This window comes from Copadichromis virginalis, linkage group LG22, assembly GCF_057382275.1.
Source record: "Copadichromis virginalis isolate Kocher_CV1m ecotype Utaka linkage group LG22, C_Virginalis_male_GT1.1, whole genome shotgun sequence".
Taxonomy (NCBI): Eukaryota; Metazoa; Chordata; class Actinopteri; order Cichliformes; family Cichlidae; genus Copadichromis; species Copadichromis virginalis.
In genome coordinates, this window is record NC_140638.1 from 13,099,232 (window position 1) to 13,126,391 (window position 27,160).

The 27,160-nt window shown below is 40.0% G+C and overlaps 4 protein-coding genes across 9 annotated transcripts; 3 read left to right on the forward strand and 1 right to left on the reverse strand.

Moving 5' to 3' along the window:
• The first annotated feature begins 8,662 nt into the window (after positions 1-8,662).
• Positions 8,663-10,486, forward strand: atp5if1a (ATP synthase inhibitory factor subunit 1a). The gene is made up of 3 exons (XM_085445533.1): positions 8,663-8,855; positions 9,999-10,111; positions 10,197-10,486. The coding sequence occupies exons 1-3, from the start codon at positions 8,784-8,786 to the stop codon at positions 10,336-10,338; spliced, it is 327 nt and encodes a 108-aa protein (XP_085301659.1). The 5' UTR covers positions 8,663-8,783; the 3' UTR covers positions 10,339-10,486.
• Positions 10,487-10,686: 200 nt separating this feature from the next.
• LOC146682919 (heterogeneous nuclear ribonucleoprotein R) lies at positions 10,687-18,328 on the forward strand. Of its 6 annotated transcripts, XR_014917405.1 has the most exons (16): positions 10,870-11,072; positions 11,719-11,879; positions 11,973-12,091; positions 12,208-12,315; positions 12,440-12,553; positions 12,731-12,907; positions 13,077-13,212; positions 13,341-13,546; positions 13,638-13,787; positions 13,879-14,000; positions 14,085-14,623; positions 16,534-16,594; positions 16,938-17,005; positions 17,557-17,617; positions 17,905-18,011; positions 18,154-18,328. XR_014917405.1 is itself a non-coding variant. In XM_085445532.1 (11 exons), exons 2-11 carry the CDS (start codon positions 11,723-11,725, stop codon positions 14,689-14,691), a joined length of 1,896 nt encoding a protein of 631 aa, XP_085301658.1. In that variant the 5' UTR covers positions 10,687-10,782; positions 11,719-11,722; the 3' UTR covers positions 14,692-15,567. The 6 variants fall into 6 exon arrangements, 2 of the variants coding, with proteins under 2 accessions (XP_085301658.1, XP_085301657.1); XR_014917404.1 differs by having other exon boundaries at positions 16,802-17,617; XR_014917403.1 differs by having other exon boundaries at positions 16,938-17,617.
• A 735-nt stretch (positions 18,329-19,063) lies between these two features.
• Positions 19,064-23,368, forward strand: dnajc8 (DnaJ (Hsp40) homolog, subfamily C, member 8). Its single transcript, XM_085446873.1, has 9 exons — positions 19,064-19,170; positions 19,696-19,797; positions 20,343-20,399; positions 20,512-20,578; positions 20,859-20,953; positions 21,066-21,137; positions 22,493-22,584; positions 22,724-22,799; positions 22,902-23,368. The coding sequence occupies exons 1-9, from the start codon at positions 19,099-19,101 to the stop codon at positions 23,019-23,021; spliced, it is 753 nt and encodes a 250-aa protein (XP_085302999.1). The 5' UTR covers positions 19,064-19,098; the 3' UTR covers positions 23,022-23,368.
• Positions 23,369-23,734: 366 nt separating this feature from the next.
• On the reverse strand, positions 23,735-27,068 carry LOC146682921 (uncharacterized). The gene is made up of 4 exons (XM_085446874.1): positions 25,224-27,068; positions 24,677-25,033; positions 24,281-24,368; positions 23,735-24,204 (listed from the first exon to the last, which is right to left on the reverse strand). Exons 2-4 carry the CDS (start codon positions 24,895-24,897, stop codon positions 24,043-24,045), a joined length of 471 nt encoding a protein of 156 aa, XP_085303000.1. The 5' UTR covers positions 24,898-25,033; positions 25,224-27,068; the 3' UTR covers positions 23,735-24,042.
• Positions 27,069-27,160: the final 92 nt, after the last annotated feature.

A 27,160-nucleotide genomic window follows, 5' to 3' on the forward strand; every position in this document is an offset into this window, starting at 1 on the left:
TAATTGTATGTGTATGTGCATTTTATATGTAAACTTGTTTACTTTAAATAAAGTTAGTTTTAAAAAAAGACAAAAAAAAAGTAAAATTAAGCAAACTCTGCCTAGTAATAAAATCATGTCATATGAGCAGAAACTGTTATTATAATAGACACCGTGTTGGATCTGTTTTCTACATTTCTGCAGAAAATACTGAATGTTCAGTTTTGTTGGACGTTTGTATATTCAGTTCCTTTGTTAATCTGTATCTTTAATTTAGAATATGGGCTTTATATTTCCATAATTCATTGTCTAAATATGTATTATGTATCTCAGTATTTACAATATAAACTGATAGATAGAAGAAATCAGATTTCAGCAATGATTCTGTTAGTTTAAACGCACTGTGTCATGCTGTTTGTTACAAAATCTGTGCCAGCTTTAAGTCATTAGTGGGGAACAAAAACTCTGCTCAGAAGATTAGCTACATCCATTGTTTTCAGCTGTGGCACAGCATGTCCTTCAGCTCAAATGACACTCGTGTTATCCAGAGCGTAACTGATCCAAAAGCTTGACTGTGAGACGCTTAAACTGTTGGGTTTTTCTGCTTCTGATAGCAGAATTTCTCTTGAATATGAATGTATATTTGAAGCAATTCCATACCACTCAGGAAATCAGCAAAGAGAGCCAGCATGAGGAGAAGTGCTGTAGAGGTTGATATTATTATGGTCTCCCACTGACCTCAAATAAGCACTTCAACCTGCCCATACAAACACATGCACACATCTGCATCTCTCTCTCACACACACATACTTTCTCTCTTTCTTGCACTTTCCACTCTGATTAGGGTTGATAAAGGATCACTGTGCATTAAAATATGCCTACCTCCCATGTGGTTCCTTTACTGCTTAATGGCAAAAGTCCAGGTGTGGTGGATTACAGCTGGCTCATGCGTCATAGCTAAAGGCCACCATTCTCTTGAGAGTGGCTTCATGGTGGGCTACTTTCAGATGGTGCGCCAACCCCAGGGCCAACTAATGAGGCTAATGAATGTCTTTGGGACTGGTGGAAAGAGAGCTTAAATATTACAGTGAATATTGACCAGGCTACTCAGCTAGACTGTGGAAAGGCACTGGTACTCCTTTGTGAAGAGAAGATATATATTTTAGTCATGCTAATTGCACCTACAGGTACTGACTGATATTAAAAGGAATCTTGGTGATGTTGGTGTGTCACAACAGGATATCCCCATTTCTTTTCTTGTGAAAATGTTTACAAATATATATATACAAGGAATATTTAAATTTAAGGAAGATTATGATGTGACTATTGAATGGATTGCCATAAGTAACTAGTTTTGATCAAGGCTGTTATCAAAAGAATAATTTTAATTGTACATTACTGTGTTCAGTACTGTACGAATTGACGTCCTGCAGTAGTCTGAGCAGCAGGTGAACTACAGGAGGATTTTGGGTCACCTGATTAAGCTCTAAATATGCGCTTAATTACAAAGGAAACATTTAAAGCTGGTCTAAGGGATGAAAGCTGAAGGCTCTGCTTGTTTTTTTTCCTTTTAAGAACCACAAGTAAGCCAGCAGTCCTAGATGAAGTGCTCTATTGGGGCGATATGGTCTTTAAGATAAGATGGAGTTTGATCATTTAAGAAAAATGTTTAAATTCAACACTGAAGTTAAAAGGGGTCAATGAGGAAAAGCTAATATTGGAGAAGTATGGGATGCCTTTCTAGTCCCTATCAGCACTCTCACTGCATTCTGGATCAAATAAATTACAGTAGTCCAGCCTAGAAATAATGAATGCTTCAACAAGTTTTTCAACCCCTAAGTAATGCCTTGAAGAGCTTTTTAATGTTGCAGTGTTGTATGTTTTAGAGAGATCTAATGCTGTTTCTGCCTTTTATTCAAGACTGAATGTGTAAATAGAGACTACAAACCTCTCAATTGTTTGTTAATGGTGCGACAGCGGTTAGAAAGAGTTTGTGCTGCTAATTCAATGCTAATTCTGGTAGTTAGTGTCTGCAACTCTGCTTTGCCAAAAGACCTTGAATGTACATCACACAAAGAACCTCGACCCCTTTATCAGTCCTGGTGGTCACCATGGCAACAGTGTCTGCATCCAGGCAGTTCATGAAGGCTATTAGAAACAAGGGGTTTCTGCATCAGTAGCCCCTGTGCAATAGCTAAGCTCAATGCACTCGAAGGAAACTAATAAGTCTGAGTTCTTGTGCAGAATTTATCTGGGATTATTTTTACAGAATATCAAAGCTTACAGTTCCTCGGAATAGAGTTATGATTATGCAGCAATATAATAGTCATTTAGCAAAGCCTAACTGCATACACTAATATCGATACAGGCACACTACAGGTAATTCAGATAACCTCAAGAATACTTTAACAAAATCAAAGTTTCACATGATGTCAGATAATGAATCTACATTTTAAAGGGTTTTTTTTTTTAATTAAATCTGCGAAGGTCAGTGGGCATTTAAGGGAAATGTAGGGTACTCGTGGGTCTTGTAGTTCAGAAGCATGCCAAAGAAGCCCTATTATCTCAACAAAACTTTTCCCCAGAGGTGTGAATGAATTTCTAATTGAAGTGCTGTTTGGTGAAATTATTGATGCACTGCTAAACAGGACATATATGATATCCAAACATGAGATTTTGTAATAAGCCCTGCACCAGAAAGGCTGTTAAATGCAAAGGTGATGTGAATTCTCATGAAATGTTATGCAAAATTAAAAAAACTGCAAACATGCTAAACGGATATCGTGGCAAAATTGAAATAAATGTCCATCGATGCAGAGGGTATGAAAAGAGACTGATCATGCAGGAACATTGTGCCACATCTTGTCTTCTGCATGACCTTACTTTGTCTTTGCTCAGGTTAGTGCTGTTGCCAGGATACAATTTCCTATGGCAACACTTGAGCCGAGGAGGTGAACAGCAGTGAAAGGATTCAGGTAACCGGCTGCTTTGCATCCTGTGGACCGGAAGCCCATACATAGACATATGTGCACATCCGCACACATAAGCAGCCCTCAAAGTTCAATTTGATTCAGCACAGCGGCTGACATTTTTCTCTTGCACATAAAATGAAATCAGACACAATTTGGGCAATTTTACGTTAATCTGTTATGCATATTAAAGTTATTTATGTCTAATATACTGAAAATTATGTGGTCATGGATGTGCTACATGTTATGTCTAACAGAATTAGTCACTTCTTTGTGTCTTGTGTGCAATAATGATCACTGCTGCACAGAAATATTCACTCAGTTTCTATCCTCACTTCAATAAAATGAAAGTAACACTTATCATGGTGGACTGCAAGAATAGATGAGATTGTTTGCGTGACTGTCGTGTGTTCAGTATATATATGAGCCTTAATAATGGGAGGAGCTGCAGCACAGCTTAAAGTTTGAGAAACTCATTCCCCTGAGAGACTTTAAAGCATTGCCATATTTATATAGTCATGTTTTAATTAGTTGGTAGTGTGTGTGTGTGTGTGTGTGTGTGTGTGTGTGTGTGTGTGTGTGTGTGTGTGTGTGTGTGTGTGTGTGTGTGTGCGCATTGTTGTTTGAGTAAATAAATGTCATTGTGGTGTTGTGCCCTAAAATGTAAAGCATCAATAACTATTTAATTAACTAACTAGATATATGAACAGCAGCTTATTGTATATTCATTGCAACAGACAGCAGATCCTCTCCGTTTATATGAGTGCATACTGCCACCATTCGTTGGAAGGGCATTACTACCTCAGCCGTGCACATCCTGTTACTAATTCTGAAGCGTATTAATATTGAAAAGCATGTCACTTAATTGTCGGATCTAACCTGGTAAAGCAAAATGGTCCCCTTTGCCCCGTCCTCCATAGTTGCAGACCAAGGCTGTTTCACAGAATAAAGTGTCTCAACAGGTCTGCACGTTTTTCTCTTTTCTCAAGCACTTCCACATCCTCATGGTCATCACTGAACTTAACGGTTTCACAGGAAGCAACACGTCATTGCAAAAGCACCACGCCAACACTTGCTCATTGACCCTCAACTCTGCTGGATTCAGATGATGAAAGTGTCAGGGATGCTGAGCTTACACTACTCAGTGCTGCGATGAGCATTGTCGGGTGGGGTGAGGTGGTGAGCTTCATCAATGGGACTCCATTATGACTCATCTGTACTAAACACCTACAACCTATCCTTGCTGTGCAAAATGAATTTCCGGTGACAAACAGTCCTCAGCTTTTCAGGGGCAAAAACCGACTGCAGCCTCAGTTCAGTGTAACTACAATTACAAGCATAAACAGTTCATGTCATTGTATGGAAAATTCTAATTGTGTTGAGTAACTAGAAAACTTGCTTAGGCTGCATTATTCAGTTTCATAAGAACTGTCCCTCCTGCATATAAATGCACTCTCAAAATTGTCCAAAAGATGGTAACATAGAGTAAATGGACTGGTTCTTATGAAGCACTTTTCTGCTCAGCTTGAGCACTTAAAGCAGTTTATACAACATGTCTCATTCACCCATCATCTAATCGAAAGGAAAAAAACATATTTATCAACATGTAGAGCACTCCTTACGTTGTGGTACATCTTATCTCCTGTGGTACATCACACTCCCATGAATGCACCGGGAGCAGCCAGGGATTCAGTATCTTGCCCCAAGGATACTTCGACATGCAAACTGGAGCAGCCAAGGATCAAACCGCCAAACCTCTGATTTAGTAGATGACCTGCTCTGCCCGCTAAATTACAGCCACCCCTCAAAGCTGACCTCCTGTGAGGTCAGCTTTTACAAGAACTGGGAAATTTATCCACCAACAAAGTTCAAGGTGCAGTTTTCTGTGTAACTGGTAATGTATTTCTTTTCACAAGCTCTCCTATAACACATGAGAGTATGCCAAACATCAAATTAAGCCAGCCTGACTTCTGTTTGACCGTAATCTCAGACAGTCATCACCTCCTGTACCCAGCAGTCACTGTTCTGCCTTCTCATATCAAAGCTTATGATTAATTCTTAGAAAATAAACTTCAAAATAATTCACCATTATATATCTGTGAAGAGAAAAATCAGTAAATCTGACACTACCTGGCTTTGTGCAGCAGTAAATACAGTGGGGCAAAAAAGTATTTAGTCAGCCACCGATTGTGCAAGTTCCCCCACTTAAAATGATGACAGAGGTCAGTAATTTGCACCAGAGGTACACTTCAACTGTGAGAGACAGAATGTGAAAAAAAAAATCCATGAATCCACATGGTAGGATTTGTAAAGAATTTATTCGTAAATTAGGGTGGAAAATAAGTATTTGGTCACCTCAAACATGGAAAATCTCTGGCTCTCGCAGACCTGTAACGTCTTCTGTAAGAAGCTTTTCTGTCCCCCACTCATTACCTGTATGAATGGCACCTGTTTGAACTCATCATCTGTATAAAAGACACCTGTCCACAGCCTCAAACAGTCAGACTCCAAACTCCGCCATGGCCAAGACCAAAGAGCTTTCGAAGGACACCAGGAAAAGTATTGTAGACCTGCACCAGACTGGGAAGAGTGAATCTACAATAGGCAAGCAGCTTGGTGTGAAAAAATCAACTGTGGGAGCAATCATCAGAAAATGGAAGACATACAAGACTCTCCCTCGATCTGGGGCTCCACGCAAGATCTCATCCCGTGGGGTCAAAATGATCATGAGAACGGTGAGCAAAGATCCCAGAACCACACGGGGGGACCTGGTGAATGACCTGCAGAGAGCTGGGACCAAAGTAACAAAGGTCACCATCAGTAACACACTACAACGGCAGGGAATCAAATCCCGCAGTGCCAGACGTGTTCCGCTGCTGAAGCCAGTGCATGTCCAGGCCCGTCTGAAGTTTGCCAGAGAGCACATGGATGATACAGCAGAGGATTGGGAGAATGTCATGTGGTCAGATGAAACCAAAGTAGAACTTTTTGGTATAAACTCAACTCGTCGTGTTTGGAGGAAGAAGAATACTGAGTTGCATCCCAAGAACACCATACCTACTGTGAAGCATGGGGGTGGAAACATATTGCTATGGGGCTGTTTTTCTGCCAAGGGGACAGGACGACTGATCCGTGTTAAGGACAGAATGAATGGGGCCATGTATCGTGAGATTTTGAGCCAAAACCTCCTTCCATCAGTGAGAACTTTGAAGATGAAATGAGGCTGGGTCTTCCAACATGACAATGATCCAAAACACACCGCCCGGGCAACAAAGGAGTGGCTCCGTAAGAAGCATTTGAAAGTCCTGGAGTGGCCTAGCCAGTCTCCAGACCTCAACCCCATAGAAAATCTGTGGCGGGAGTTGAAAGTCCGTGTTGCTCGGCGACAAATACTTATTTTCCACCCTAATTTACGAATAAATTCTTTACAAATCCTACCATGTGGATTCATGGATTTTTTTTTCACATTCTGTCTCTCACAGTTGAAGTGTACCTCTGGTGCAAATTACTGACCTCTGTCATCATTTTAGGTGGGGGAACTTGCACAATCGGTGGCTGACTAAATACTTTTTTGCCTCACTGTATGTCTAAATATTTGCCATCGAAAAAAGCTAACTCAGCGAGGAATTCATAAAATACAACAAAAACAAACCAACATGATCCCCTAATTTTTTTAAAGGTCCCTTTAAAACCTTTTGTTTTCAACATGTTCTTTCTAATCAAACGTTTGACATGATTTGTTCTATTCAGTATGCAAATTTAGTCTATGGGGTTTTTGTTTTATTTTCCAGAATAGCTGCCAGCATTTTGACTGTTATAAAAAAAGGACACTTATTAAAAATTGTTCATTTTTAGTATAATTGTGTCCTTCTGAATACAAATCAATTATGCATAGCTTTAGGCCTTGTTGAATTTCATTTTAAATCTCTTTTTTACCCTCTAATCTCAGCCCAAATTATTTTAATCTTCCTGCCAAGTACAATGAAACAGTTTTCCTCTACCCTCAGTGCATTAACTGCATATCTCCAGTATATTTTTATTACAGCAATTAATCTTGGCTTGGGTTACATATACTTGCATTTTCTGCTAAGATGTGTACCCACTGCCTCCTAGTGTATCCGTTGGATAATAATCAGAACATTGAGTTCATTCTTCTCTGATCATTCTCTTGTAGGCAAATTCATGTGCAGACTGTCTTTGTCTTGCTGCATGACCCACTTTCTCTTGAAACTGTGGCCTGGAATATTTCCTTTAGAATTTGCTGGTATAATTTGGACGTCACTGGTTTGTCAGTAATAGCAAAGCAGGTCCAAGTTATGTATATATACACCACCACGTTTCACAGTTGGAGTACCTGACAAGATGCTCACTAAAACCCCACTGTGATCCCATTAGTTCCTTGTCAAATCCCTAGCAGATCCCGTTCCTCAATAAATAAATTGTAATTTATCATGTTTTTCTCTCTCATCTTTTAATTAGGTTCTGCTTATCTCTGCGTATCTGCTTGTTTTTGCAGTTATGTTGTGCTGAGGCATCCAGCACACACCCTCTCTTCTTGGCCAGAAAAAAAACTTGAACTGAAATAAAAGACTTTGTTCTGTTTTCAAAATCATCTTTGGCTGATGTAGATAAATATCAAGGAAATGAGAAAGGACACCATCACAAAATTTAATATATAGATATACAGAAAATACTAGCTTAATTTGGATTTTACCATACCATGATAATTAATCCCATTAATATCTGTGAAACAAAGTTGACTTGGATTGTTGAGTGTTATGTGCTTTGTATATGAGAAGCTGTAAATAGGGCAATCAGCTGTCCCTCTTTAAGTGGGACTGCACAGTGTTGGCACTCCTGTCCCACATCTTGAGATCACATCCTACATTTTCACTTGCTGCACAGGACACTATTCTAAAGCCTGGCTCTTACTCAGTGAGTGTAAAAGGAAAAACTTTTTATTTTTATTCAGACGTATGTTAACCTGCATAATATTTTGCCAATTAGTGGATGTTACAAGTTACCAAAAAGGCTCAGCACTAGTAACGTGCACCGCTGTGTTTGTCCCACATTAATTTGTTGGGATTTGGTCATCTCAGCTGTAAATAGAATATCAGTCCTCTACCTGCAAGATGGTGTTTTCTACAGGCCTCCAAATCTGCTGTCAGATAGCAAACATCCAGATATTTTAGGAAATTTAAGCATCCATCATTTGGGGTTAACGTCAGCTGCACTCCATAAGTCCATATCCAGAGAGCAATAAAAGATATATATCCTTAAAAATATGAAGGATCGGGCTCAAGGTCATCTAGATGTCTAGATATTGGAATTTCAAATGTCTCTTTTTATTTTATTTTTTTATATTCATTTATTTTTAGAAAATTATTGTCAGTAAGGATTTGAAATTTTAAACTTTTCTGCAATTCCTATCACCTGGGATTACGTCCAGACAAATCAGAAATGTTGTGGTGTGAGGCATTTGAGAAACTGGACTGATCCACTTGGAATTACATTTAATGTGTATGCACGCGATTTGTTTCTTAGATCTTATGCACATGACTTCTTGACTGAAGAGCTAAAAAAAACAATCACCTGAAAGTGCTGAAACAAGCTGAAATACGAAATTTAAGATGGAGCCATATGGACGGAACTGCTGCACTTCTCCCCCTCGCCGGGTGGTGGCAGCAGCAAGCGCGCATGTGCCACAAACTGTATTCTCCACGCCCATACAAGGCGTTTACTTCAAATTTCCGCATTTTGTGCTAAAAGGACAACTAGTCGCACTAAACTTTTCTCTGTTTTGGTGCAGTTGTTTTAGCTGTTATTTGAGTGGCAATGGCGAGACTTCTTCTGGGGGCAAACCTGAGGAGATGCGTCGCCTCTCAGATCAGAATGGCATCTGATCAGGTAAACTTTGGTGGGTTTGGTGACAGTTTTGGACGTTAGCAGCTAGCTCGCTAACGTCTGCCATATCAGTAAAAGGCTCGCGAGGAAGCCAGGTGGTCAAAAATGCGACTTAATTGGTGGAAAAAGCAAACAGTGATGTTTGTAAATAGAGACGACAGAAGATCCCTCATGGCTGCAATGAAAAACACGCAAAATGATGTATGTGCAGTTTTATTTACCCCTAAACACTTTACTGACTCACTTTTTTGCGACATGTCAGTTGGTTTATGGCTATATAGACTAAGTATGTGACATTAATTGTAACGCTGTTCTTATGAACAGGATAAAATAAATATTTTATCCCCTTTTTAGTTGTGTAAATACCTGAAATCACCAGCATTTATGTGCAAAACTGCTGAAATGTGGCAAGCCCCTTATCTTGGAAGGAAAAATTAATTAAATTAAGCTTTATTCATTGTTTCAAACATATATTGTTGCTGAAAGGAGTCCGTGAAAGAAGTGAAAAATCTAACCTTACTGTGTCATTTCAGTTGAAGGTTGGCACACCTTATTCAGACTCCAATGAAAATGGTCAAAGGTCAAAAAGATCACTGTAGTCTATTCCACATTCTGTACACTCAGTATGAGCTGCTGCCTGGCACACTTCTACTACAACATCCAGCTGCCTCCTTTAGAGGTTGTCACAGCAGATCGATTGTCTCCAGCTCATATCACCCCATCCCTAAGCATCTTCTTCTTTATTATATTCATGAGCCTCCTCTGACATCTTCCTCTTTTCCCTCTGCCTGCCAGCTCCATCTTCAACAGCCTTTATCCAATATATCCACTATCCTTCCTTTACACATGTACAAACCATCTCAGCTTTGCTTCCCTAACTTTATCTCCAAGTGCTCGAAATGTACTCATTTCTAAACTTGTCCAATCTGGTCATCCCAGTGAAGATCTTTACATCTTCAGCTGAGCCTTCTGTCATTTTGTCAGTGCCACCATCTCCAATGTGTCAAGATTTTAACTTGTGATGGATGAGCGTATACTTGTGGGTCAGATGGAAAATAAATGCACTTGTCTTGATTTACAGAAATGTTGGTCCTAATATAATAGCACTTGCACTTTGATGTCTATCGTTTTGTTTTTTTCTTCTAGCTTGGTGAGTTGGGCAAGGGAGCTGGGAAAGGTGGTGGTGGAGGAGGCTCTGTGAGAGAGGCCGGAGGTGCATTTGGAAAGAGAGAAGTAGCGGAAGAGGAGCGATACTTCAGGTAAATATTCCCTGGGATTTTTATTTTTTCCCCACAACACTTTCACCCATTAACTTTTTTTTTTGTTTGTTTTTTCCGCTTGTAGGCAGAAGGAGAAGGAGCAGATGGAAGCACTAAGGAAGCATCATACGGAAGAGATTGAGCACCACAAAAAGGAGATTGAGCGTCTACAGAAGGAAATCGATCGCCACAAGGGCAAAATCAGGAAGCTTAAACATGACGACTGAACCTTGTTATTTCTCTTTAGGAGCCCAGACGTATCAAAAGGTTAATGGTTATTAGGCATTGATTTTTGTCCAGCTTATGTAAAGCTGAGGTCATGTTAACACTATAACTTCAAAAACAATAAAATAAAATGATTAATTTTCACATGTATCCAGAATTAATTGCCTCTCCTTTATTGCCTAACTTTTTTTTTTTTTTTTTACTTTGAGCTTTGATTTGTTTTTTAGAAAAAGGAGGCTGATCCTGTATGTAGAAATGTGGCTCCCATTGGATTAAAGCGGTGCCAGTTATAGTTCATTCTCCGTGGTTGGATAGCTGATGGAGGGCTCGTTTTTGATCCCAGCGCTACCCGCTTAGTTTGAGTTGCAAAGCCCTTTTGAGCTTGGCCCCGGTTATCGCCTGGTTTGGTTGGCGTTAAGCTCAGCTCACTTCATTGCTTATAAGCGGTAAGCATACGTCTTAAACTTACTATAAGCTTCAGGTTGTCCGATACGAGCACGCCCGGCCTGGCCTGTCAAAACGAACATACTCGGCGAGTTTTCGTCCACATCTCGCGATGATTTCGAAGCAGTGGCGTTGTTCCGGCGAGCCGACGACGAGACCGTATCTGTCTGGAAATTTGTCTCGTGGGTTAGACTCAAACATATTCCGCGCATTTAGACACTATTTGTATGTCCGATAGGCTAGTCGTTTCACGTTTTAACACCCGTCGGAGTTAGTTTCCTGATTCGCTCTGGTGAGTTTCGCTAACTGTGTGTTTGCCCGTGTACGAGGCGCGCGTGTACTTGATTTGCGAAAGGTGTCTTTCTGCACGGCGAGGCCTTCGTATGTAAGCTCGTTAGCCAGCTAGAAAGCTAACCATCATCATTGTTTTGTTTTTTTCCGCAAGGGCAAGATAACGTATTCGGGGATCCCTCTTGACTAAAAATGCTGTAAAATCTATCCAGCGTTGTCTACTTGTAGAAGAGGGTGTTGTGGGGTCAAAAACATATGGACGTAAATACATAAAAAGAAAAGCATTCATTTCGCTGGCTTGCAAGCTGCATGTGAAGGGGGGCGGGACTGAGGCTGTACGTGTTTTCTTGAAGTGACCAGGTTGTTGTTGTGCAGTACATTATAACGTGTCGACGCCAATTATAGTTATTAAATTACATTTATAAGAACTACAGTTCCAGTGAGTCCTATTTTTTATTTTTTTGTAATTAAATAGAAAACATAAAGCTTGTAAATCAACTTGATTAACTGCACTTGAGTTGATGACATACATAAAGATTGAAATGTAGTTTAGGATCGTGGATCTTTCTTTTTATTGGTCTGATTTTAAGTAAAATAAACTCTTAAAAAGAACCATTAAAATGTATTTCTTTGCTTTGCTGCTGAAGGAGAATGGCTGCTGCTGAGGTAAACGGTAGTTCTGCCCCGGCAAAGGAGGAGGAAGAGCCTATGGATGTGACCACAACACACACAGAGAACTACCAGACCCTCCTTGATGCTGGGCTGCCCCAGAAAGTAGCTGAAAGTCTAGATAATATCTTCCAGACAGGTGAGTGGCTGTTTGTTTATTTCCACTAAAAGAATAATGTATAGCTGCTTTTCTGTAGCTGAGCCTGATGCTGAACGTCCATTGTACCCGTAGGCCTAGTGGCATACGTTGACCTGGATGAAAGGGCTATCGATGCACTGCGGGAATTCAATGAGGAGGGAGCGCTTACTGTGCTGCAGCAGTTCAAAGAGAGCGACCTGTCCCACGTACAGGTATCCACATAGGAGAAAATGAATAGACCCATGTCTATTTGCCCTTGACAGGAGTTTTAACTTGACACAAATTGTTGCAAATTGATTATCTCATTTGATTTTGTTTTTCATTGCAGAATAAAAGTGCTTTCCTTTGTGGAGTTATGAAGACCTACAGGCAGAGAGAAAAACAAGGAAGTAAGGTACAAGAGTCCACCAAGGGCCCAGATGAGGCAAAAATAAAGGTAAACAAAGTCATTTGGCTAAGCTCTTTTGTGTAGCGGGTCAGATTGAATGTCATATAAACACGCCTCTGCAGCCGCAGTTCAGTTAATGTTTGTTTTGTGTGTGTGTGTGTGTGTGTTTCAGGCCCTGTTGGAGCGCACAGGATACACCCTGGATGTCACTACAGGCCAGAGAAAATATGGGGGTCCTCCACCTGAGGATGTGTTCAAAGGCACTCATCCAGGCAGTGGAACTGAGGTAGAGAAGTGATTGACAGATTAAAAAATTGTCTGTCATGATTTCCAAGGCTGGGTTTTATTATTTGAGTAAGATTGAGAAAATATAAGCTAAATGTCATTCATAAAGACTAAAAGCGTAATGTTTTGCAAATCATTACGCTCTCTCACATTTCTTTCCCCTCTGTCCTCTCCTCAGGTTTTTGTTGGAAAAATCCCCAGGGATTTGTATGAAGATGAGCTGGTGCCGCTCTTTGAGTCTGCTGGTCCCATCTGGGACCTCAGGTTAATGATGGACCCTTTATCTGGTCAGAACAGAGGTTATGCCTTCATCACATACTGCAATAAGGATGATGCACAGAAGGCTGTGAAGCTTGTAAGTAATGTCGCGGGAAATATCAGTCCATATTTTAACAGCTTGAGGAGAAATAGACTTAAAGGTTTACTTATTAGAAAGTGTAATAACTTGTGCTTCACAGTATTTTCAGCTCATTTCACTCATTTGTTAACTTGTCTGGGGTTTTTTTGTTGTTGTTTTTTTACAGTGTGATAACCATGAAATCCGCCCTGGCAAGTACTTGGGAGTTTGTATATCTGTTGCAAACAATCGCCTGTTTGTCGGATCGATTCCAAAGAACAAAACAAGAGAAAGTATATTGGAAGACTTTGGCAAAGTGACAGGTTTGTTTCTAACATGCAGGTTTTTGTTTCTTAGAGACTCATTTAAACAAATTATCAGTGCTTAAAAGTGATTGATAAACACACACAACAATGGTTGTGAAAGTCAGATGTTATTGTTTACCTCACAGAGGGTCTCCAAGAGGTGATATTGTATCATCAGCCGGATGACAAGAAAAAGAACCGTGGTTTCTGTTTCCTCGAGTATGAGGACCACAAGTCCGCGGCACAGGCTCGCCGTCGCCTGATGAGCGGCAAGGTCAAAGTGTGGGGGAACCCGGTCACTGTGGAGTGGGCTGACCCTGTAGCTGAACCAGACCCAGAGGTCATGGCTAAGGTTAGTGATTTTAGTGTCTCATTGTTTAATACACATCAGGCATGCTCTGCATTCCAGTGCGACAAACATACTGTTTCCTCTGTTGTTACAGGTAAAGGTGCTCTTTGTGAGGAAGCTGGCAACAGCAGTGACTGAGGAGCTTCTTGAAAAGACCTTTTCCCAGTTTGGAAAGCTGGAACGAGTGAAGAAATTGAAAGACTACGCTTTTGTCCATTTTGAAGAGAGGGATGCTGCCGTAAAGGTGAGTTTCTCGTGCTTTGGCCAAACCTTTTTGCTTGTGTGACGATTCCGTGAGTTTCTTTTATGAGAAACTGATTGTTTTGTTTGATTAGGCAATGGAGGAGATGAATGGGAAGGAACTGGGAGGAGAAGAAATTGAGATTGTCTTGGCAAAGCCCCCAGACAAGAAGAGGAAAGAGCGCCAAGCAGCTCGGCAGACTACCAGAAATGCGGGGTGAGTCAGAGACATCTGACTGGTCAGCTGACGTCTTCTCATTTAAGGAATCAACTGCTTGAAGTGATATCTTCTTCTTTCCAGGTATGATGACTACTACTACTATCCACCTCCACGCATGCCTCCGCCGGGCCGAGGCAGGGGCCGTGGTGGCCGAGGGGGCTATGCCTATCCACCTGATTACTATGGCTATGATGACTACTACGATGACTACTATGGCTACGACTATCATGACTACCGTGGTGGCTATGAAGACCCTTACTACGGCTACGAAGACGTGTACACCATGAGGGGCCGTGGTACTCGTCCCAGCAGGGGAGGTCCACCTCCTCCCAGGGCTCGTGGAGCTCCACCGACACGAGGCCGGGGTGGCTACGCCCAAAGAGGGCCACCCCTCGGTGGTCCGAGGGGTGGCCGAGGAGGGCGAGGTGCCCCTTTCCAGCCTCAGAGGGGCCGCGGTCCTCGCGGGGCCAGGGGCAATCGCGGCGGCAACGTCGGCGGAAAGAGGAAGGCAGACGTGTTTAACCAGCCTGACTCCAAGCGCCGCCAGACCAACAACCAACAGAACTGGGGGTCCCAGCCCATCGCCCAGCAGCCCCTGCAGCAAGGGGCCGACTATTCTGGTAACTATGGTTACAGTAATGACACCATGGAGTTTTCACAGGATTCTTATGGGCAGCAGTGGAAGTAGATGCACCAAAAGGTATTTGGCAACAAAAAAAAAAGAAAAGAGAAAAAAAAAAGAAAAACAACAATAAAAAAACAAAAAAACAAACAGGAGATTGGCCACAATGTTTTTGATTGACTTTTTATTCTTCATCCTTCGTGGAAAAAAAAAATCTGTATATATCTCAGAAAAAATAAAAATAAATGGACAGACCCCAGAATTGGCTCAAGATGATTGGCTGGAAAGCCTTTTGGCTGAAGAAATGAACGTAACCGTTGTGGTGAATCATTTCCTACTCCTACGGTTACATTGGGACACGTGTCTTTAAAAAAAGAAAAACACTCAAAAAACGCTTTTATTGTTACTTTTTGTTCCTGGTTCTTTTTAAAGCCAACAATGAACATTTACACACACAAAAAGAAAAAAAGTGGACATTTCCTTCTCAAAAAGTCTGAGACAACATTAAATAATGAATATTGCCTTGCAGGAAGTTTCTGTCCATGCCCCTTTCCTCCCTTCTCCTTCTTGTACTCCCTTTATTTGTGGTTTCTCATAGTTGCTTTAGGGACTTGCTTGTAAATAAATGCATATGGTAGAGCTTTCTTACGTCATTTTTTTTTTTCTTTTTGTTTTTGCAACGGTGGAGAAAAGAATCCACAGGAAGGAAGAAAAATCAAAGTTTTGTAATGTTTAAAGTGTATGCCTAGCGTTTCTAGATATAGACAAATTGTGTTTTTTTGTTTTTTAAACTGATACCATAACTTCCTATGTTTTCTTTAAACTTGCCCAGTAGAATTTGGTTTGGCTTACCTTAAGAGCCATAGCAGTTTGTTCTCTGATGTTCTTTGTATTTATAACTTTTACGTTTGTTCCGTTTCAATAAAACTCAGCTGAGCATCAGTCAATTGTCAGATACTCAAATTCCGTGTTGTCATTCAGTATTTGATTTGATTTTTAATCTCAATTCTCTCATTTGGATGAATATCTTCTTTTCCAAGTCAAATTCTTTCTCTCTCAAAGGTTAATCACAAACGACTGAAATTGCGCAGTCAGACAACGGGACGAGAATTCGAAAGGTGTCTGGATGATACAAAAGCAGGATTTATTTTTTGTATTCCTTATTCTTCAGACTGCAGTAATATCCTGCACACTGAATTCATGTTGTGAATGTTGCAGCAACAATTAAAGGGACCGCACTGTAAATTGGACTCCTTGCAATTACCCAAGATTGTTCCTGTCTGTCAAACGGTGAACAACCAGCCTACCGTCACTTAATGCTGTCGTTTATGACGAGAAGATGGAAAGCAATTTACTCTTGTGAAAATAATGCAAATGCTTATTGAGCTTTTTATTGACCGGTATAACATTTAATAATTGGAGAGCAGTGGGTAGCTAACACAGGATTTTCACAGGTGTAAATTTCCAGCACCTCCCAGCTCCAGTGTTTTGTTTTTTCCCCTCTTTTTTTAGGGCTGACATCTTATGAAACTTAAGCTCTGTATCCACAAACTTTCAAGACAAGGACAGTTTTGGATAATAGTAGAAAAAAAATTATTCACACGTCTGTGGTCCTGATACTGACCTCCTTACAACATTTAGAGCAACACATTTGACTTGGAATGGATTTTCTGCAGCTAATTTCCAAAATCTGCACATCATCTCATCGTCTTTTTCTCTCCTTTTGAAGACCCCAAGGATCTGACCATCCAAATTTCCTAAAACGCACCTCCAGCTATAGCAAGCGATCACCTGTCAGGATCTGTTTAGAAAACTTTTTGTTTTGTTTCTTTTAGCCATTGCGTTTTGGTACCATGGTGTCATTGTATTTTGTTTCATGTGTCTGTCCTCTTATTCCAACCTGCCTAGGTGGAGAAGCATTGAGAGCGGCACCGCTAGAATGAGGAACTCACCTGAACGGTACTCAAGGGTGAGCTAGCCTTGCACAGAGTACTGTCTCCTCTTCTCTAGCTAATTGTAATCACTGGAGAAACACTAGCCCTAATTATACACTATGCTTTTATCATCTCTTTGCTAATATACTCTGCTGTGAATCAACGTTTTTTTCCTTGGGTTTTTTTTTTTTGGGGGGGGGGGGGGGGGGTGATTTTTTTTTTCTCTCTCTCCTCTTTTCCAGGCTATCAAGAAGAATCAAAAATTGATTGAAGAATCATTGAAAATAATAATTCAAACCGGCAGATTTCTGGGGTTTAGAGAACATGGGAATAATGGGTACTTCATTCACAATTATAATGTCAATTTTTCATCTAAAGGTCAATGGGAGTCGTGCACAAATTTAGACTGATTAAACAGCCAGAAGGGCAGCCAGCCAAGGAATTTGGTAAGCATTTGTAAACCTAAAAATATGCAAAACACCTGCTGCCTGTCTCAGCTTACTGCACCAAAATCGTCTGTTGTCTCCACGCGTTCTTTAATTTGGGCGGTGGGTGCGGAATGGACACTTTTCCCCTTCTGTGCCACTAGAGGTAGCAGCTCTGCACCAGCACTACCAGTGGTGCATTGTTTCCTTTGCCGATGCTGCACTTATTGGCTATTTTCAGAGCTGAATGGGTGTTAATTAGGGGGTCCATATTTACTAGAGAAGTTACTTTTCATATTTATTCAATCCGATTTTGAGCTGCTAACTTAAACATCTGTGAGACTGGCCTGTGTTTAAACAAAGGCTGCACCTCTAAACTGATGTCTTTACCCTTTACCGCCACAAGATGGCAGTAGAAGGGCTACATTATTTGTGTTTCACAGGTAAGCCGGGGATGTAGAGCTAGTTACTGACACACACACATTTTGATTAAAGTGCCTGCAAATGCTGGAGTTTCCATAACAGCCTCTCATGTCAGAACTGTGTCTTTATATGTTGCCTCTTGTCACCAGGCAGTAAAGGAGCTGCCCCCATCCATGTGAATGGGTTCACAGAAATGGAAAGGACTGATTGGTAAGATTGTTCATTATCAAGTAATACTCAGAAAGACTAAATATGATTTTATTTTTAGGTTAGTTCATGTTTTAAAACAATGTTGGATGTCCTAGTTCTAAACTTCCCAGAGCAAGTAAGTCTTATAAGGTTTTCAGAATAAAAATATATAAAGTTATGGATTTTGTGGATTTTATAAATGAGCATCATATGACTCTCTACAGTCATGTGCAGGGTTTGATGGTTAATGTTTAAAAATCGATCAACCAGGATTTCTTTTAGCAAGCTTTTTTGTGTATGTTTTCTAGGGACTGCTATCCCTGATGATAAACCACATACCACAAGATGAGGAAGGTGCAGAGGTCCAGAACCCAGGGGGGCACATCAGCAACGTTAGGCTCAACAGAAGTCAGAGGTCAGAAAGTTTTGCAATGTAGTAATCGTATAAATGATCCCCTTCTCAGCTGGAGCAATGTTATGCATCAGAGATGTGAAGATTTTATAGCGCTTGATTTTTAAATAAATAAAAACATGTCCTTTTTTTTGTCTTTGGACAGAAATCGAAGAAAAAGATGGACACGTGACCCACAGCTCCATCAGAGGCCTTTGGCTCCGCCTAGTAGGCTGCCACTGCTCATTCATCCAGCTCAAAGATTTACTGCTGGAAGAGGGAACGATCTATGTATCGGACTGTTTGATACATGTTATTGCACAAATAAATTTGCAGCTTTGTGTGTGCATATTTTTTTTCTTTTGTATAAACACAATATTATACCACTACAGCATTTCTGAGATCTCATTAGAAATCACTGAGTGCAGTAAACTATAGCTGACTGTCTCATAGCACATTTCCAGTCAAACCAGTGGAAATGGGCAATAGGAGAGTGGGCATATGTGGCTCACTGTAGACCTCAGCCAATCAAGCTGACTGTACTCAACTCACTGCCTCACATCACTCAATACAAATAAATACAGGAAGCACAAAGTTGACCTAAGCAAAGGAAATTTCATGCCTTAAACGTTTAAATAAATATTGCATAAGTCACACAGGATGTCTGCACCATGGCACTTATAAGTATATATTCTTAGACGTTCAGTCAAGTGTGATACATTGAATACGCAGATGTGAACGACAGTGGGGGCTGGTTTGGGAAAAAAGGCTGAAGACGTGTTACAACAGAGTCCTGCAGCAGCTTAAAGATTTTAGCAAAGCGTCGTGAAGGAGTGACCGCTGTTTGTAATCCTTCGTCGCTAAATGTTAAATGTTGGTTAAAAAAACGTCGAAGCGGAAGTAAAGTCTTCTAGTTCCTGTCATGTCAAAACATGCCAATGCAATGTTTTTAATTTGAAAAACTTTAAACCTTTCTAACCCAGCACATTCATTCACTTTCATATTTTTTCAATATTTAAAATTGTTATAAAACGTGTGCTTACGTTACGTAGGTTTATTTTTAATCTGTAGTCACGTGATGTCACGACGTCACATGTAAACCCGAGCGAAGATGGCGACCGCCGAGGGAGAGTCTTCTGTGCATAATGTGTCGGATGAATTATTTCAAAATTTTTACACTGAGGTAAAGCAGATTTAAAGTTAGATTATTCACTTTAAAGTATCGGTTGCTGTCTTTGCACCGACTGAAGCCGGTTATTGAGCGATTACCGCGTTTATCACCTACGAGGCCTGCTGACATCAGCTAACGAGAAGCTAACGTTAAACGAGATGTTTGTGAGCAGCTTCAGTCTTCTGTTAGTACGAAAAAAAACACTGTTATTTGGGCTTATTTTATTCATTATTATCAGCAGCTAGTACTACAAGCCATGTTACCTAAACTATGGCTTGCTTAATAGGAGTTACTGCGTTGGCGGGCCTTTTATGAAGCTGCTGCTGGGTCAGTGTACATGTTGACCTGTATTTATTTAATGAGGATAGCTTCCTGAAAAAATTAAGAGCATCCTTCTCGTTCTTCGTATTTCATTCTTCGGAGCTGGCTGACATAATTCAGAAGAAAATAAAAATGTATTCCGGAAGCCTTGTTTGCCAGGACCTTTGCATTGTGAAGTTTTTCACTGTTTTGTTTTGCTGCTATTCATTTTTAAAGGTGAAGCAGATCGAGAAGCGAGACTCTGTGTTAACCTCCAAGCAGCAGATTGACAGACTGCTCAGACCTGGCGCATCATACTTCAATCTCAACCCTTTTGAGGTAACCTAGTGCACTAATGGTGTCGTTTTTGTTTTGTTTTTAATTATTATTATCATTGTTAAATATGCTACCTATCAATGTATGTATGTAGCATTTTTAATAATTCATTCACACTTCACTTCTAATTAACAAAGGAACTGCAATAATGTATATAGCTTTTAGGAACTTATGTAATTGATATTTATACTTGATGCTTCCTTATTATTTTCATATCTGTATCTTATTAGACCTAAATCAAAGAAGAGGAAACAATTTTAAAATGTACCCTTTTAAATGTTGTGCTGATCTTAGGAATCAAATCATGTTTTTTTTAAGTGACAGTCTTCCTTCATTCTGTGCAATAATTTTGATTCCTCATACTACTCACTCAGCCAATCTGAAAGGATCTGTGATTGACCAAAGTTACCTGTCAGGGACAAACTTTTCCAAAGCCTAATAACAGAACCCAAGAGTTATTATATTTTTCAAAGCTCTAACTGCTTATGATGTATCAATGCTATGAGATCCAACGCTATTAACAATTGTCGATTTCAAATCTCTTTCAGGTTCTGCAAATTGATCCAGAGGCAACAGATGATGAACTGAAGAAAAGGTTTCGGGCGGTAAGGAAGTGTTATGGAGGAGAGGCTTTTCAGTGACCTCATTTTTACAGACATGGCGTGTTCTTTGCAATGCTGTTTTTGTTTTTAATTTTAAATCTCTTTTACTTGGCAGTTGTCCATTTTGGTCCATCCAGACAAAAATCAGGGCGATCCAGACAGAGCGCAGAAAGCGTTCGAAGGTAACAATTCTCACGTACATCACTTATTGGCTTGTATTTTTGTACAGCTCCAAGTTAATTAAAATGGGTTTTATTGGCTATTTGGACACTCAATAAACTCTGGAGGAAAAAAAACAAAACCTAAAAACCAGTTTCTGTCTCATTGTTGTTTTTGTACAAATTAAAATAAAAAGTATGAAAACAACAATTTGACTTTGTTAGAGCCTCTGTGATACAGTTATCTGCTAATCTTACATTAAAACCACTCTGTAATCGAGCCTTAATGTTATACTATGTCCAGCTGTGGACAAGGCATACAAACTCTTACTGGATCCAGAGCAGAAGAAGAGAGCCTTAGATGTGATTCATGCAGGAAAGGAATATGTGGAGCATATGGTGAGTATTTTCCACCATGAAAACAAAATATCTAATGCCCCCCCCCCCTTTCCATGTTACTCAGTTTCATTATCTGGACTTTTTTAATGCGATGTTTCTTTATATTTTAAAGGTAAAAGAGAAAAGGAAACAGTTGAAGAAAGAAGGGAAACCACTGGATGTAGAGGAAGATGATCCCGAAATGGTAAGTTCTACTGAGGTACTGAGACTTTTATTATAATTTTATTGTAATTTCAGAACCACAATGTTTTAAAGGGAAGGCATGTGAAGAATAGTTCTGTCTTTATCACAAATCACTGGACTAGCAAGATGTAAAAAAGAGGGATCGTGCTAGCACTGCAAACCAATAGCAGAATTTTGCTCCAGGAAAGACATTGAAGTAAGTTGTCCCGAATTCAATAAATGTTGAGCAATGAAACAAACCAACAGAGGCCCAGAAGAGTGCAATCAAACAATGAGTTTATTAAAACACACACACTCCTTCCTCAGGAGTATGCAGCATCACATCATCACACACAGCATCACACATAGATTGTGAAGACATATCTGTTGTGTAAAACCTTCTTTAATAGACTGAGCATCAACTCTGAATGAGCACAAACATGCAATGTGTATAAAATAATTATAGCTGCACCTGTAATAAAAAGGTTAATATGGTGGCAATAGCTTTAATAAACATCTTTAATGCAATATCAATGCTGTAGGATATATTATTAATGCAATGTTAATAATGCAGGTTATATTGTAGCAGTAAAATAATTTCTGTACCTCCACAAAGTGTAACTTAATAGGGGGGAGAGGCTTTTAAAAAACAATATTTTGGGGCAAACTCTGTAAACCTTTATTTTTTAAATCTGATTTGACTGATGCGTGTAGTTTTTATGTGGCAGACACCATTGAAATTAAAGTACTTTGAATAAATGCCCAGCAGTGTTACCAAAAGGCAGTGAAGGTGAATGAGTTTAGATAGATGATCACAGGTATTTAAAGTAACAGAATGGTGAAGAGCAGAGTAGAGGGGGTGATTTGTGACAGAAGGATGAAAAGGAAGGCTTTCAAGATGGTAGCGAGATCTCCTATGATGTATGAAAAAGCACTGACAAAAAGACGTCCAGAGGACCAGAATAGACAGGATTAGAAACAAGTAGATCAGAGGGACGGCTCGGGTTGAGCAGTTTGGAGACAAAATTAGAGAGGCAAGGCTCAGTTGGTTTGGACATGTGCAGAGGAGGGGTAGTAAATATACTGGATTGAAGATAGAGTTGCCAGACAAGAGGGATGAGCACAGAAAAGATTTGTGGAAGTAGTGAAGGCTTTATGTGACAGAGGATAATAGGAATAGAGGTAAATGATCCACTGTGGTGATTGCTAAAGGGAACAGCTGAATTCACAGTTAGTTCAGAATTGCCAGTTAACCTAACCTAACATGCAAACGTGTCAGCCCTGGTTTAGTACTTGGGACCTTCTTGCTATGAGGAAACAGAGCTAACTACTGTACTTCATATCATACATGTGTTTTTTATTTTTCTTTCTCTCCAGTTCAAGCAAGCAGTGTACAAACAGACCATGAAGCTGTTTGCAGAGCTGGAAATCAAGAGAAAGGAGAGGGAAGCAAAGGAAATGCATGAAAGGTAATTGGTGGGATTTTTAAGAACTTGGTTGCTGCTCTGTATGACTAAAACATTCACCCGTCTTTACCACTTGGTAGTTTGTTTTAGAAACAGAGAATGTTTTCATTCATAACATCCTGGATTTCTCTCAATTTACCAGGAAAAGGGCGAGAGAAGAAGAAATCGAGGCAGCAGAGAACGCTAAGCGACAGCGAGAGTGGCAGAAAAACTTTGAGGTGCGTTCTTGTATGCTAGTTGTTACGCATCTGTAAATAGAAACACGATGACTGTGCTATTTGGATTTCTTAATTGAAAAATAATATTTTTATTTTCTTCAGGAAACAAGAGATGGACGTGTGGACAGCTGGAGGAACTTCCAGGCCAAAGGAAAAAGCAAAGAGAAGAAGAACAGGTCCTTCCTAAAGCCCCCTAAAGTCAAAATGGAACAGAGGGAATGATGTAAAACTGGACTTCACTCAATTAAAATCCACTGTTTAAATGAAAGAAACACTTCTGTGTATCCTCTCCTTGTTGTCTGCGGTCATCTGTGTAATCATCATCACAGCCATCAGCATTGTGTCGTAGGACAACATCCCGACCCCGACAGCTGTAGTTTTGTACTTGGCTTTTCTAATGTACATATTTATGATGTGGAGCTGGAGATCATACCTGCCCCGGTTAATAAAGAAATGATGCATCTTCCATTCGTGTGACAGAGGGTGGAAGCATGGTTTGCTGTCATTTGCTTTCTTGTTCTCCTTGTTTTGTTTTGTTTTTTTAATAAATCTTTGTCTTAACAAGCCTACTTCACTGTGGTCTCCAAAACTGTTAAAACTTGCAGAAAAAAGTGAAATAACTAGATTATGGGATACAGATATCTATAAGCTATGTGGCATCTATGCTTCTTATTATCTGGCTGTCATTGATTCCTTTTATAAGTAGAATATCAACTGGATACAAATTTACAAATGTGTTGTTGGAACAGGCATTCTTGTTGAGAACCTACATCTCTGTGCATGTCTTCTGTGTATTCATAATGTAAATTTAAGCAGCTCACCATTTTACTCCCAAGTTATGTTTTGGAGAAAATAAATTTTAAAAAACTGCTTAGTTTCTGTTTTGGCTTTTTTAAGGACAAAATGAAAAAAAAAAAAAAAAAAGACTGAAAATGAACAGTGGGAAAATAAAATAAAAGTTTAATAATTCAGTTTTCTTTGCAGTTGTACTCAGCAAACATCATGAAACAATGGTGATGGCTACAGTCTAATTTGTAAAACAAACATCAAAATAAGAAGCAGCATTGTCTGCCAAAGGAAAAAGAATACTTCAGAAAATACAGAGTAATATAAATGTTTCCCGTCCTCTTGGGTTACATGGTGAGAGCCAGTCTCATTTTCTCCATCCAGTCTCATTTGCAGAAAAATTTGCAAAAGCATGCGGCTCATTGGAAAAAATCTAAACGTCTTTACGCGTCCCATCTCACATGACTTTGCACTGATCTCCTGCACCTGCACCAGGCGCCGTCACAGCAGGGGATGCATTAGTAGCCCCCATCAATCCATCCAGACTGAGGCCCTGAAAGGCTCCAAAGAAGGAGTCGTCCTTGGCCGGGGTCGGTTTCCTCCTGGAAGCGTTGCTCTGCTGCAGGCACAGGTGTTCAGGTTAGATAATGACACGCTGATAAGTCAGTAGCATTTGAATGTAGCTGCTCACTTACCCGTGGGAGGCAGTGATGGCTCCTGAACTGAGTTTTCCTGACAGCCCTTTCAGCGTTCTTCTTGGCCAGCATGGCTTGCTGACGTTTCCTTTGGCAAACAGCAAAGAGCAACATTTAGCGTGGCACATGGGCGAGGAGCTTATTCATGTGAGGAAGAGTCTTATCCTCACTAAGCCAGGTCTGTCTGGCCAAGAGTCTTAGCTTGATGACAAGATAGTAACTGAAAACCATTGTTTTCTTAAAATACAACAGCAACTCTAACTCCTGTTTATTGTATTGCAAAGAAAGCTAAAAGTGATCGTGAAAAACTCCACACACCCTGGCAAAACCACATTAAAAACTGAAATTCAATCAATCACATGAATGCTTCTGTTTAATTTATTTATTTATTTTTACCTTTCCCTCTTCAGTTCATCCTGGTAAGCTCTGAGCCAGGAGTCTGGCACTTTTTGGCTGTTGCAGGGAACGCTTCTCCTCCTGCTGAAGCTCCTCCTGCGGGTGAAGCTGCTTCTGCGGACAGACTGGCTCCTCCCGGCGCCCCTCTTGGCGGTGCTTTTCCCCGACACACAGCTGGTGAACTGCTTCAGGGGAGCGCCCAGTGACATTAAGGAATCCATTTGCGCCGTTTGTAGATGTCGCTTGATTTATCAGGTAGACTTTTCCGAGTATTTAAGGCAATATCAGCATGAAGGTGCGCCTCTTTGTTTGGGATAAATATTCAGCAGAAGTGAGGCTTTTATTGGAGACTGTAATCTGCAAATAAAAAGTACAAGCAGAGAAAACTTTAATACCTCTATATTGAAATTTTAAAAAAAAGAAAAGAAAAAAATACTATCCATCCTTTATTTGGAAAAGTCTTTGTCTGTGTCCATCAAAAAGAGACACCCTAAAGTCACAATTTTACAAAACATGTTGCACATGGTTTAAAGAAACAATGACTGACCTTTGTGCGTTCTCCTGTAGACACAATGGGCTGATGATATCATTTGTCAAAGCTGTAAAGCAAAGGATCCATTTAATGCTCTGCTGCCAGCACTTCAGCTTGTGTACCTGTAGACACCTCCGCTCCGCAGCGCTCTGCTCTTATGTGGATTTGACTGATGACCTTGCAGGTCTCCAAATTGGATTAACTGAGGACGCAACAGTCGCTTATCTCATTAACAACAGAGTAGCTGCAAACAAATCTGCACATGCAAACAGATGCTTAAAAAAAATTTACATCCAGGGGACTGACGACGACTAAGCTACACTTAGTTGAAAATTTTCATTGTCAATTTTAGCAGCTGATGAAATTATTTGGAAACAGGGTCAGAGGAAGCCTGACAGATGGGAGCTGATCAAGTGGAAGGCGGAGGATGACGCTTTTATGACGCACAGAGGACGACTTCTACCCAAAGACGAGACAGTTTCATTGACTGGAAGGATCAATTTCATTCACAGATTCGCTTCATTCACAGTGAACTCAGACAAATTCAGGTCTAGAGAGAAACAGCATTCACAGTGTCTGAAATCCCAAACCATGCACTATATACTCAATATTTTTACTACTGTTCATGTCACTTAACCATTAACACGTGTTAATGGTTATCCAACAACCTGTGCGAGACCAAGCAATCATTAACAAATTGGCACCTTATTTTTAAACACTATAAAGATTTACCATAAAGATTGAGCTGCCAGCTGTGCCTCTTAAATCCTGTTACTGCTGCACTGCTTTTATAGATTTATACGCTAGTGTAGTATCCAGTGCCACATACTCTAATATTTACCTGGAAAGGGTATGCATTTAAAGTACTGCTACACACTGCAATTATATACACATATTAAGGGTAAGACTCTCATTATTGAAGCATACTAAATACTATATTAGTGTGGAATTTCAGACAGTCTCAGCCTGCCCACACCACCATGAATCACCTGTGTTTGATGCTACAAGAGTGCATTTCTACCATACAGATTATTTCCATTCTGCATATGAAGGTTTTTACATTTAACACAAAGAACTGGACATTCCTCAGGTTGTTAGAAAACGTGAGAAAATGACCAGAAAACCTACATCCCACATCTTTGTATGTCAGTCAAGCACAGTTTCAATTAAACAGATTCAGTTTTATCATTTTCTCTTAAGGTTAATGCATAGCAGGGTTTCTATTCGGTCTGCTGTTGTTTGAGAAAGAATGGGGACAGCGAGGTTAATAAAAGTACTAATAAAAGTACTGACAGGTGGGGAAGTCTACATGACGATCCATCTATACACCTGTTGCAACAGATCTTGTGCTCAGCTCTCTTCTGCTCCTCAGGAGGTGACAGCTGAGCGTAGATTTAAAAGGGTAATGACAGAGAGATTAGTTAACAGGATAGGACTGGTGGAGGAAAAACATCCGACAGTCGCTGCCAAAAAACCCTGTCATTAGGGATTTTTTATTTTTATTTTATCAGTGTATGCAAAATGCCTAAAACTATTAAACAGTTAAGATACTTGGAAACCAGGATGAAAATTATCCCATTTAAAAAAAAAAAGAATACACTTAAAAAGACCCTGACTCTAGTGATAGTCTAAAGTGTGGCTGATGATCCAGAGAAGAGTGCCCCAGAATAATTTGCTATAAAATCAGACTTCAGTAATCTGAAAATGCAGGTGGTAAAATGTGCAAATGATAAAATCTGATATGAATGAATCGCATGCATCTCAATTAAGATGAAAGCTTTTAGTGCCAGTGGAATCCAAGAGACAGTTTGCAGTAAAAATGTGAAAGATTTAAAGAAATTACTTCAAATTAGAAAATAATACTCACCATTTTCCTTTTGTTCACTCAAGCATCCAAAGACCTGTGTGACAGCTACGCAGGTCATCCAGCAGAGGCATCGCTGAGGTAAGAA

What these genes read in the sequence shown, in the direction of transcription:
- dnajc8 (XM_085446873.1), top strand. Translation starts at nt 19,099, where the DNA reads ATGGCGACCGCCGAGGGAGAGTCTTCTGTGCATAATGTGTCGGATGAA. An exon ending in TCAATCTCAACCCTTTTGAG is followed by an intron (nt 19,798 to 20,342) that starts GTAACCTAGTGC and finishes AATCTCTTTCAG; the next exon opens with GTTCTGCAAATTGATCCAGA. An exon ending in AGGAAGATGATCCCGAAATG is followed by an intron (nt 21,138 to 22,492) that starts GTAAGTTCTACT and finishes CTTTCTCTCCAG; the next exon opens with TTCAAGCAAGCAGTGTACAA.
- LOC146682921 (XM_085446874.1), bottom strand. Translation starts at nt 24,897, where the DNA reads ATGGATTCCTTAATGTCACTGGGCGCTCCCCTGAAGCAGTTCACCAGC. An exon ending in GATGAACTGAAGAGGGAAAG is followed by an intron (nt 24,369 to 24,676) that starts GTAAAAATAAAT and finishes TGTTTGCCAAAG; the next exon opens with GAAACGTCAGCAAGCCATGC. An exon ending in GCCATCACTGCCTCCCACGG is followed by an intron (nt 24,205 to 24,280) that starts GTAAGTGAGCAG and finishes CTGTGCCTGCAG; the next exon opens with CAGAGCAACGCTTCCAGGAG.
- LOC146682919 (XM_085445532.1), top strand. Translation starts at nt 11,723, where the DNA reads ATGGCTGCTGCTGAGGTAAACGGTAGTTCTGCCCCGGCAAAGGAGGAG. An exon ending in AGATAATATCTTCCAGACAG is followed by an intron (nt 11,880 to 11,972) that starts GTGAGTGGCTGT and finishes TTGTACCCGTAG; the next exon opens with GCCTAGTGGCATACGTTGAC. An exon ending in CAGATGAGGCAAAAATAAAG is followed by an intron (nt 12,316 to 12,439) that starts GTAAACAAAGTC and finishes TGTGTGTTTCAG; the next exon opens with GCCCTGTTGGAGCGCACAGG.
- atp5if1a (XM_085445533.1), top strand. Translation starts at nt 8,784, where the DNA reads ATGGCGAGACTTCTTCTGGGGGCAAACCTGAGGAGATGCGTCGCCTCT. An exon ending in TCAGAATGGCATCTGATCAG is followed by an intron (nt 8,856 to 9,998) that starts GTAAACTTTGGT and finishes TTTTTCTTCTAG; the next exon opens with CTTGGTGAGTTGGGCAAGGG. An exon ending in GAAGAGGAGCGATACTTCAG is followed by an intron (nt 10,112 to 10,196) that starts GTAAATATTCCC and finishes TTCCGCTTGTAG; the next exon opens with GCAGAAGGAGAAGGAGCAGA.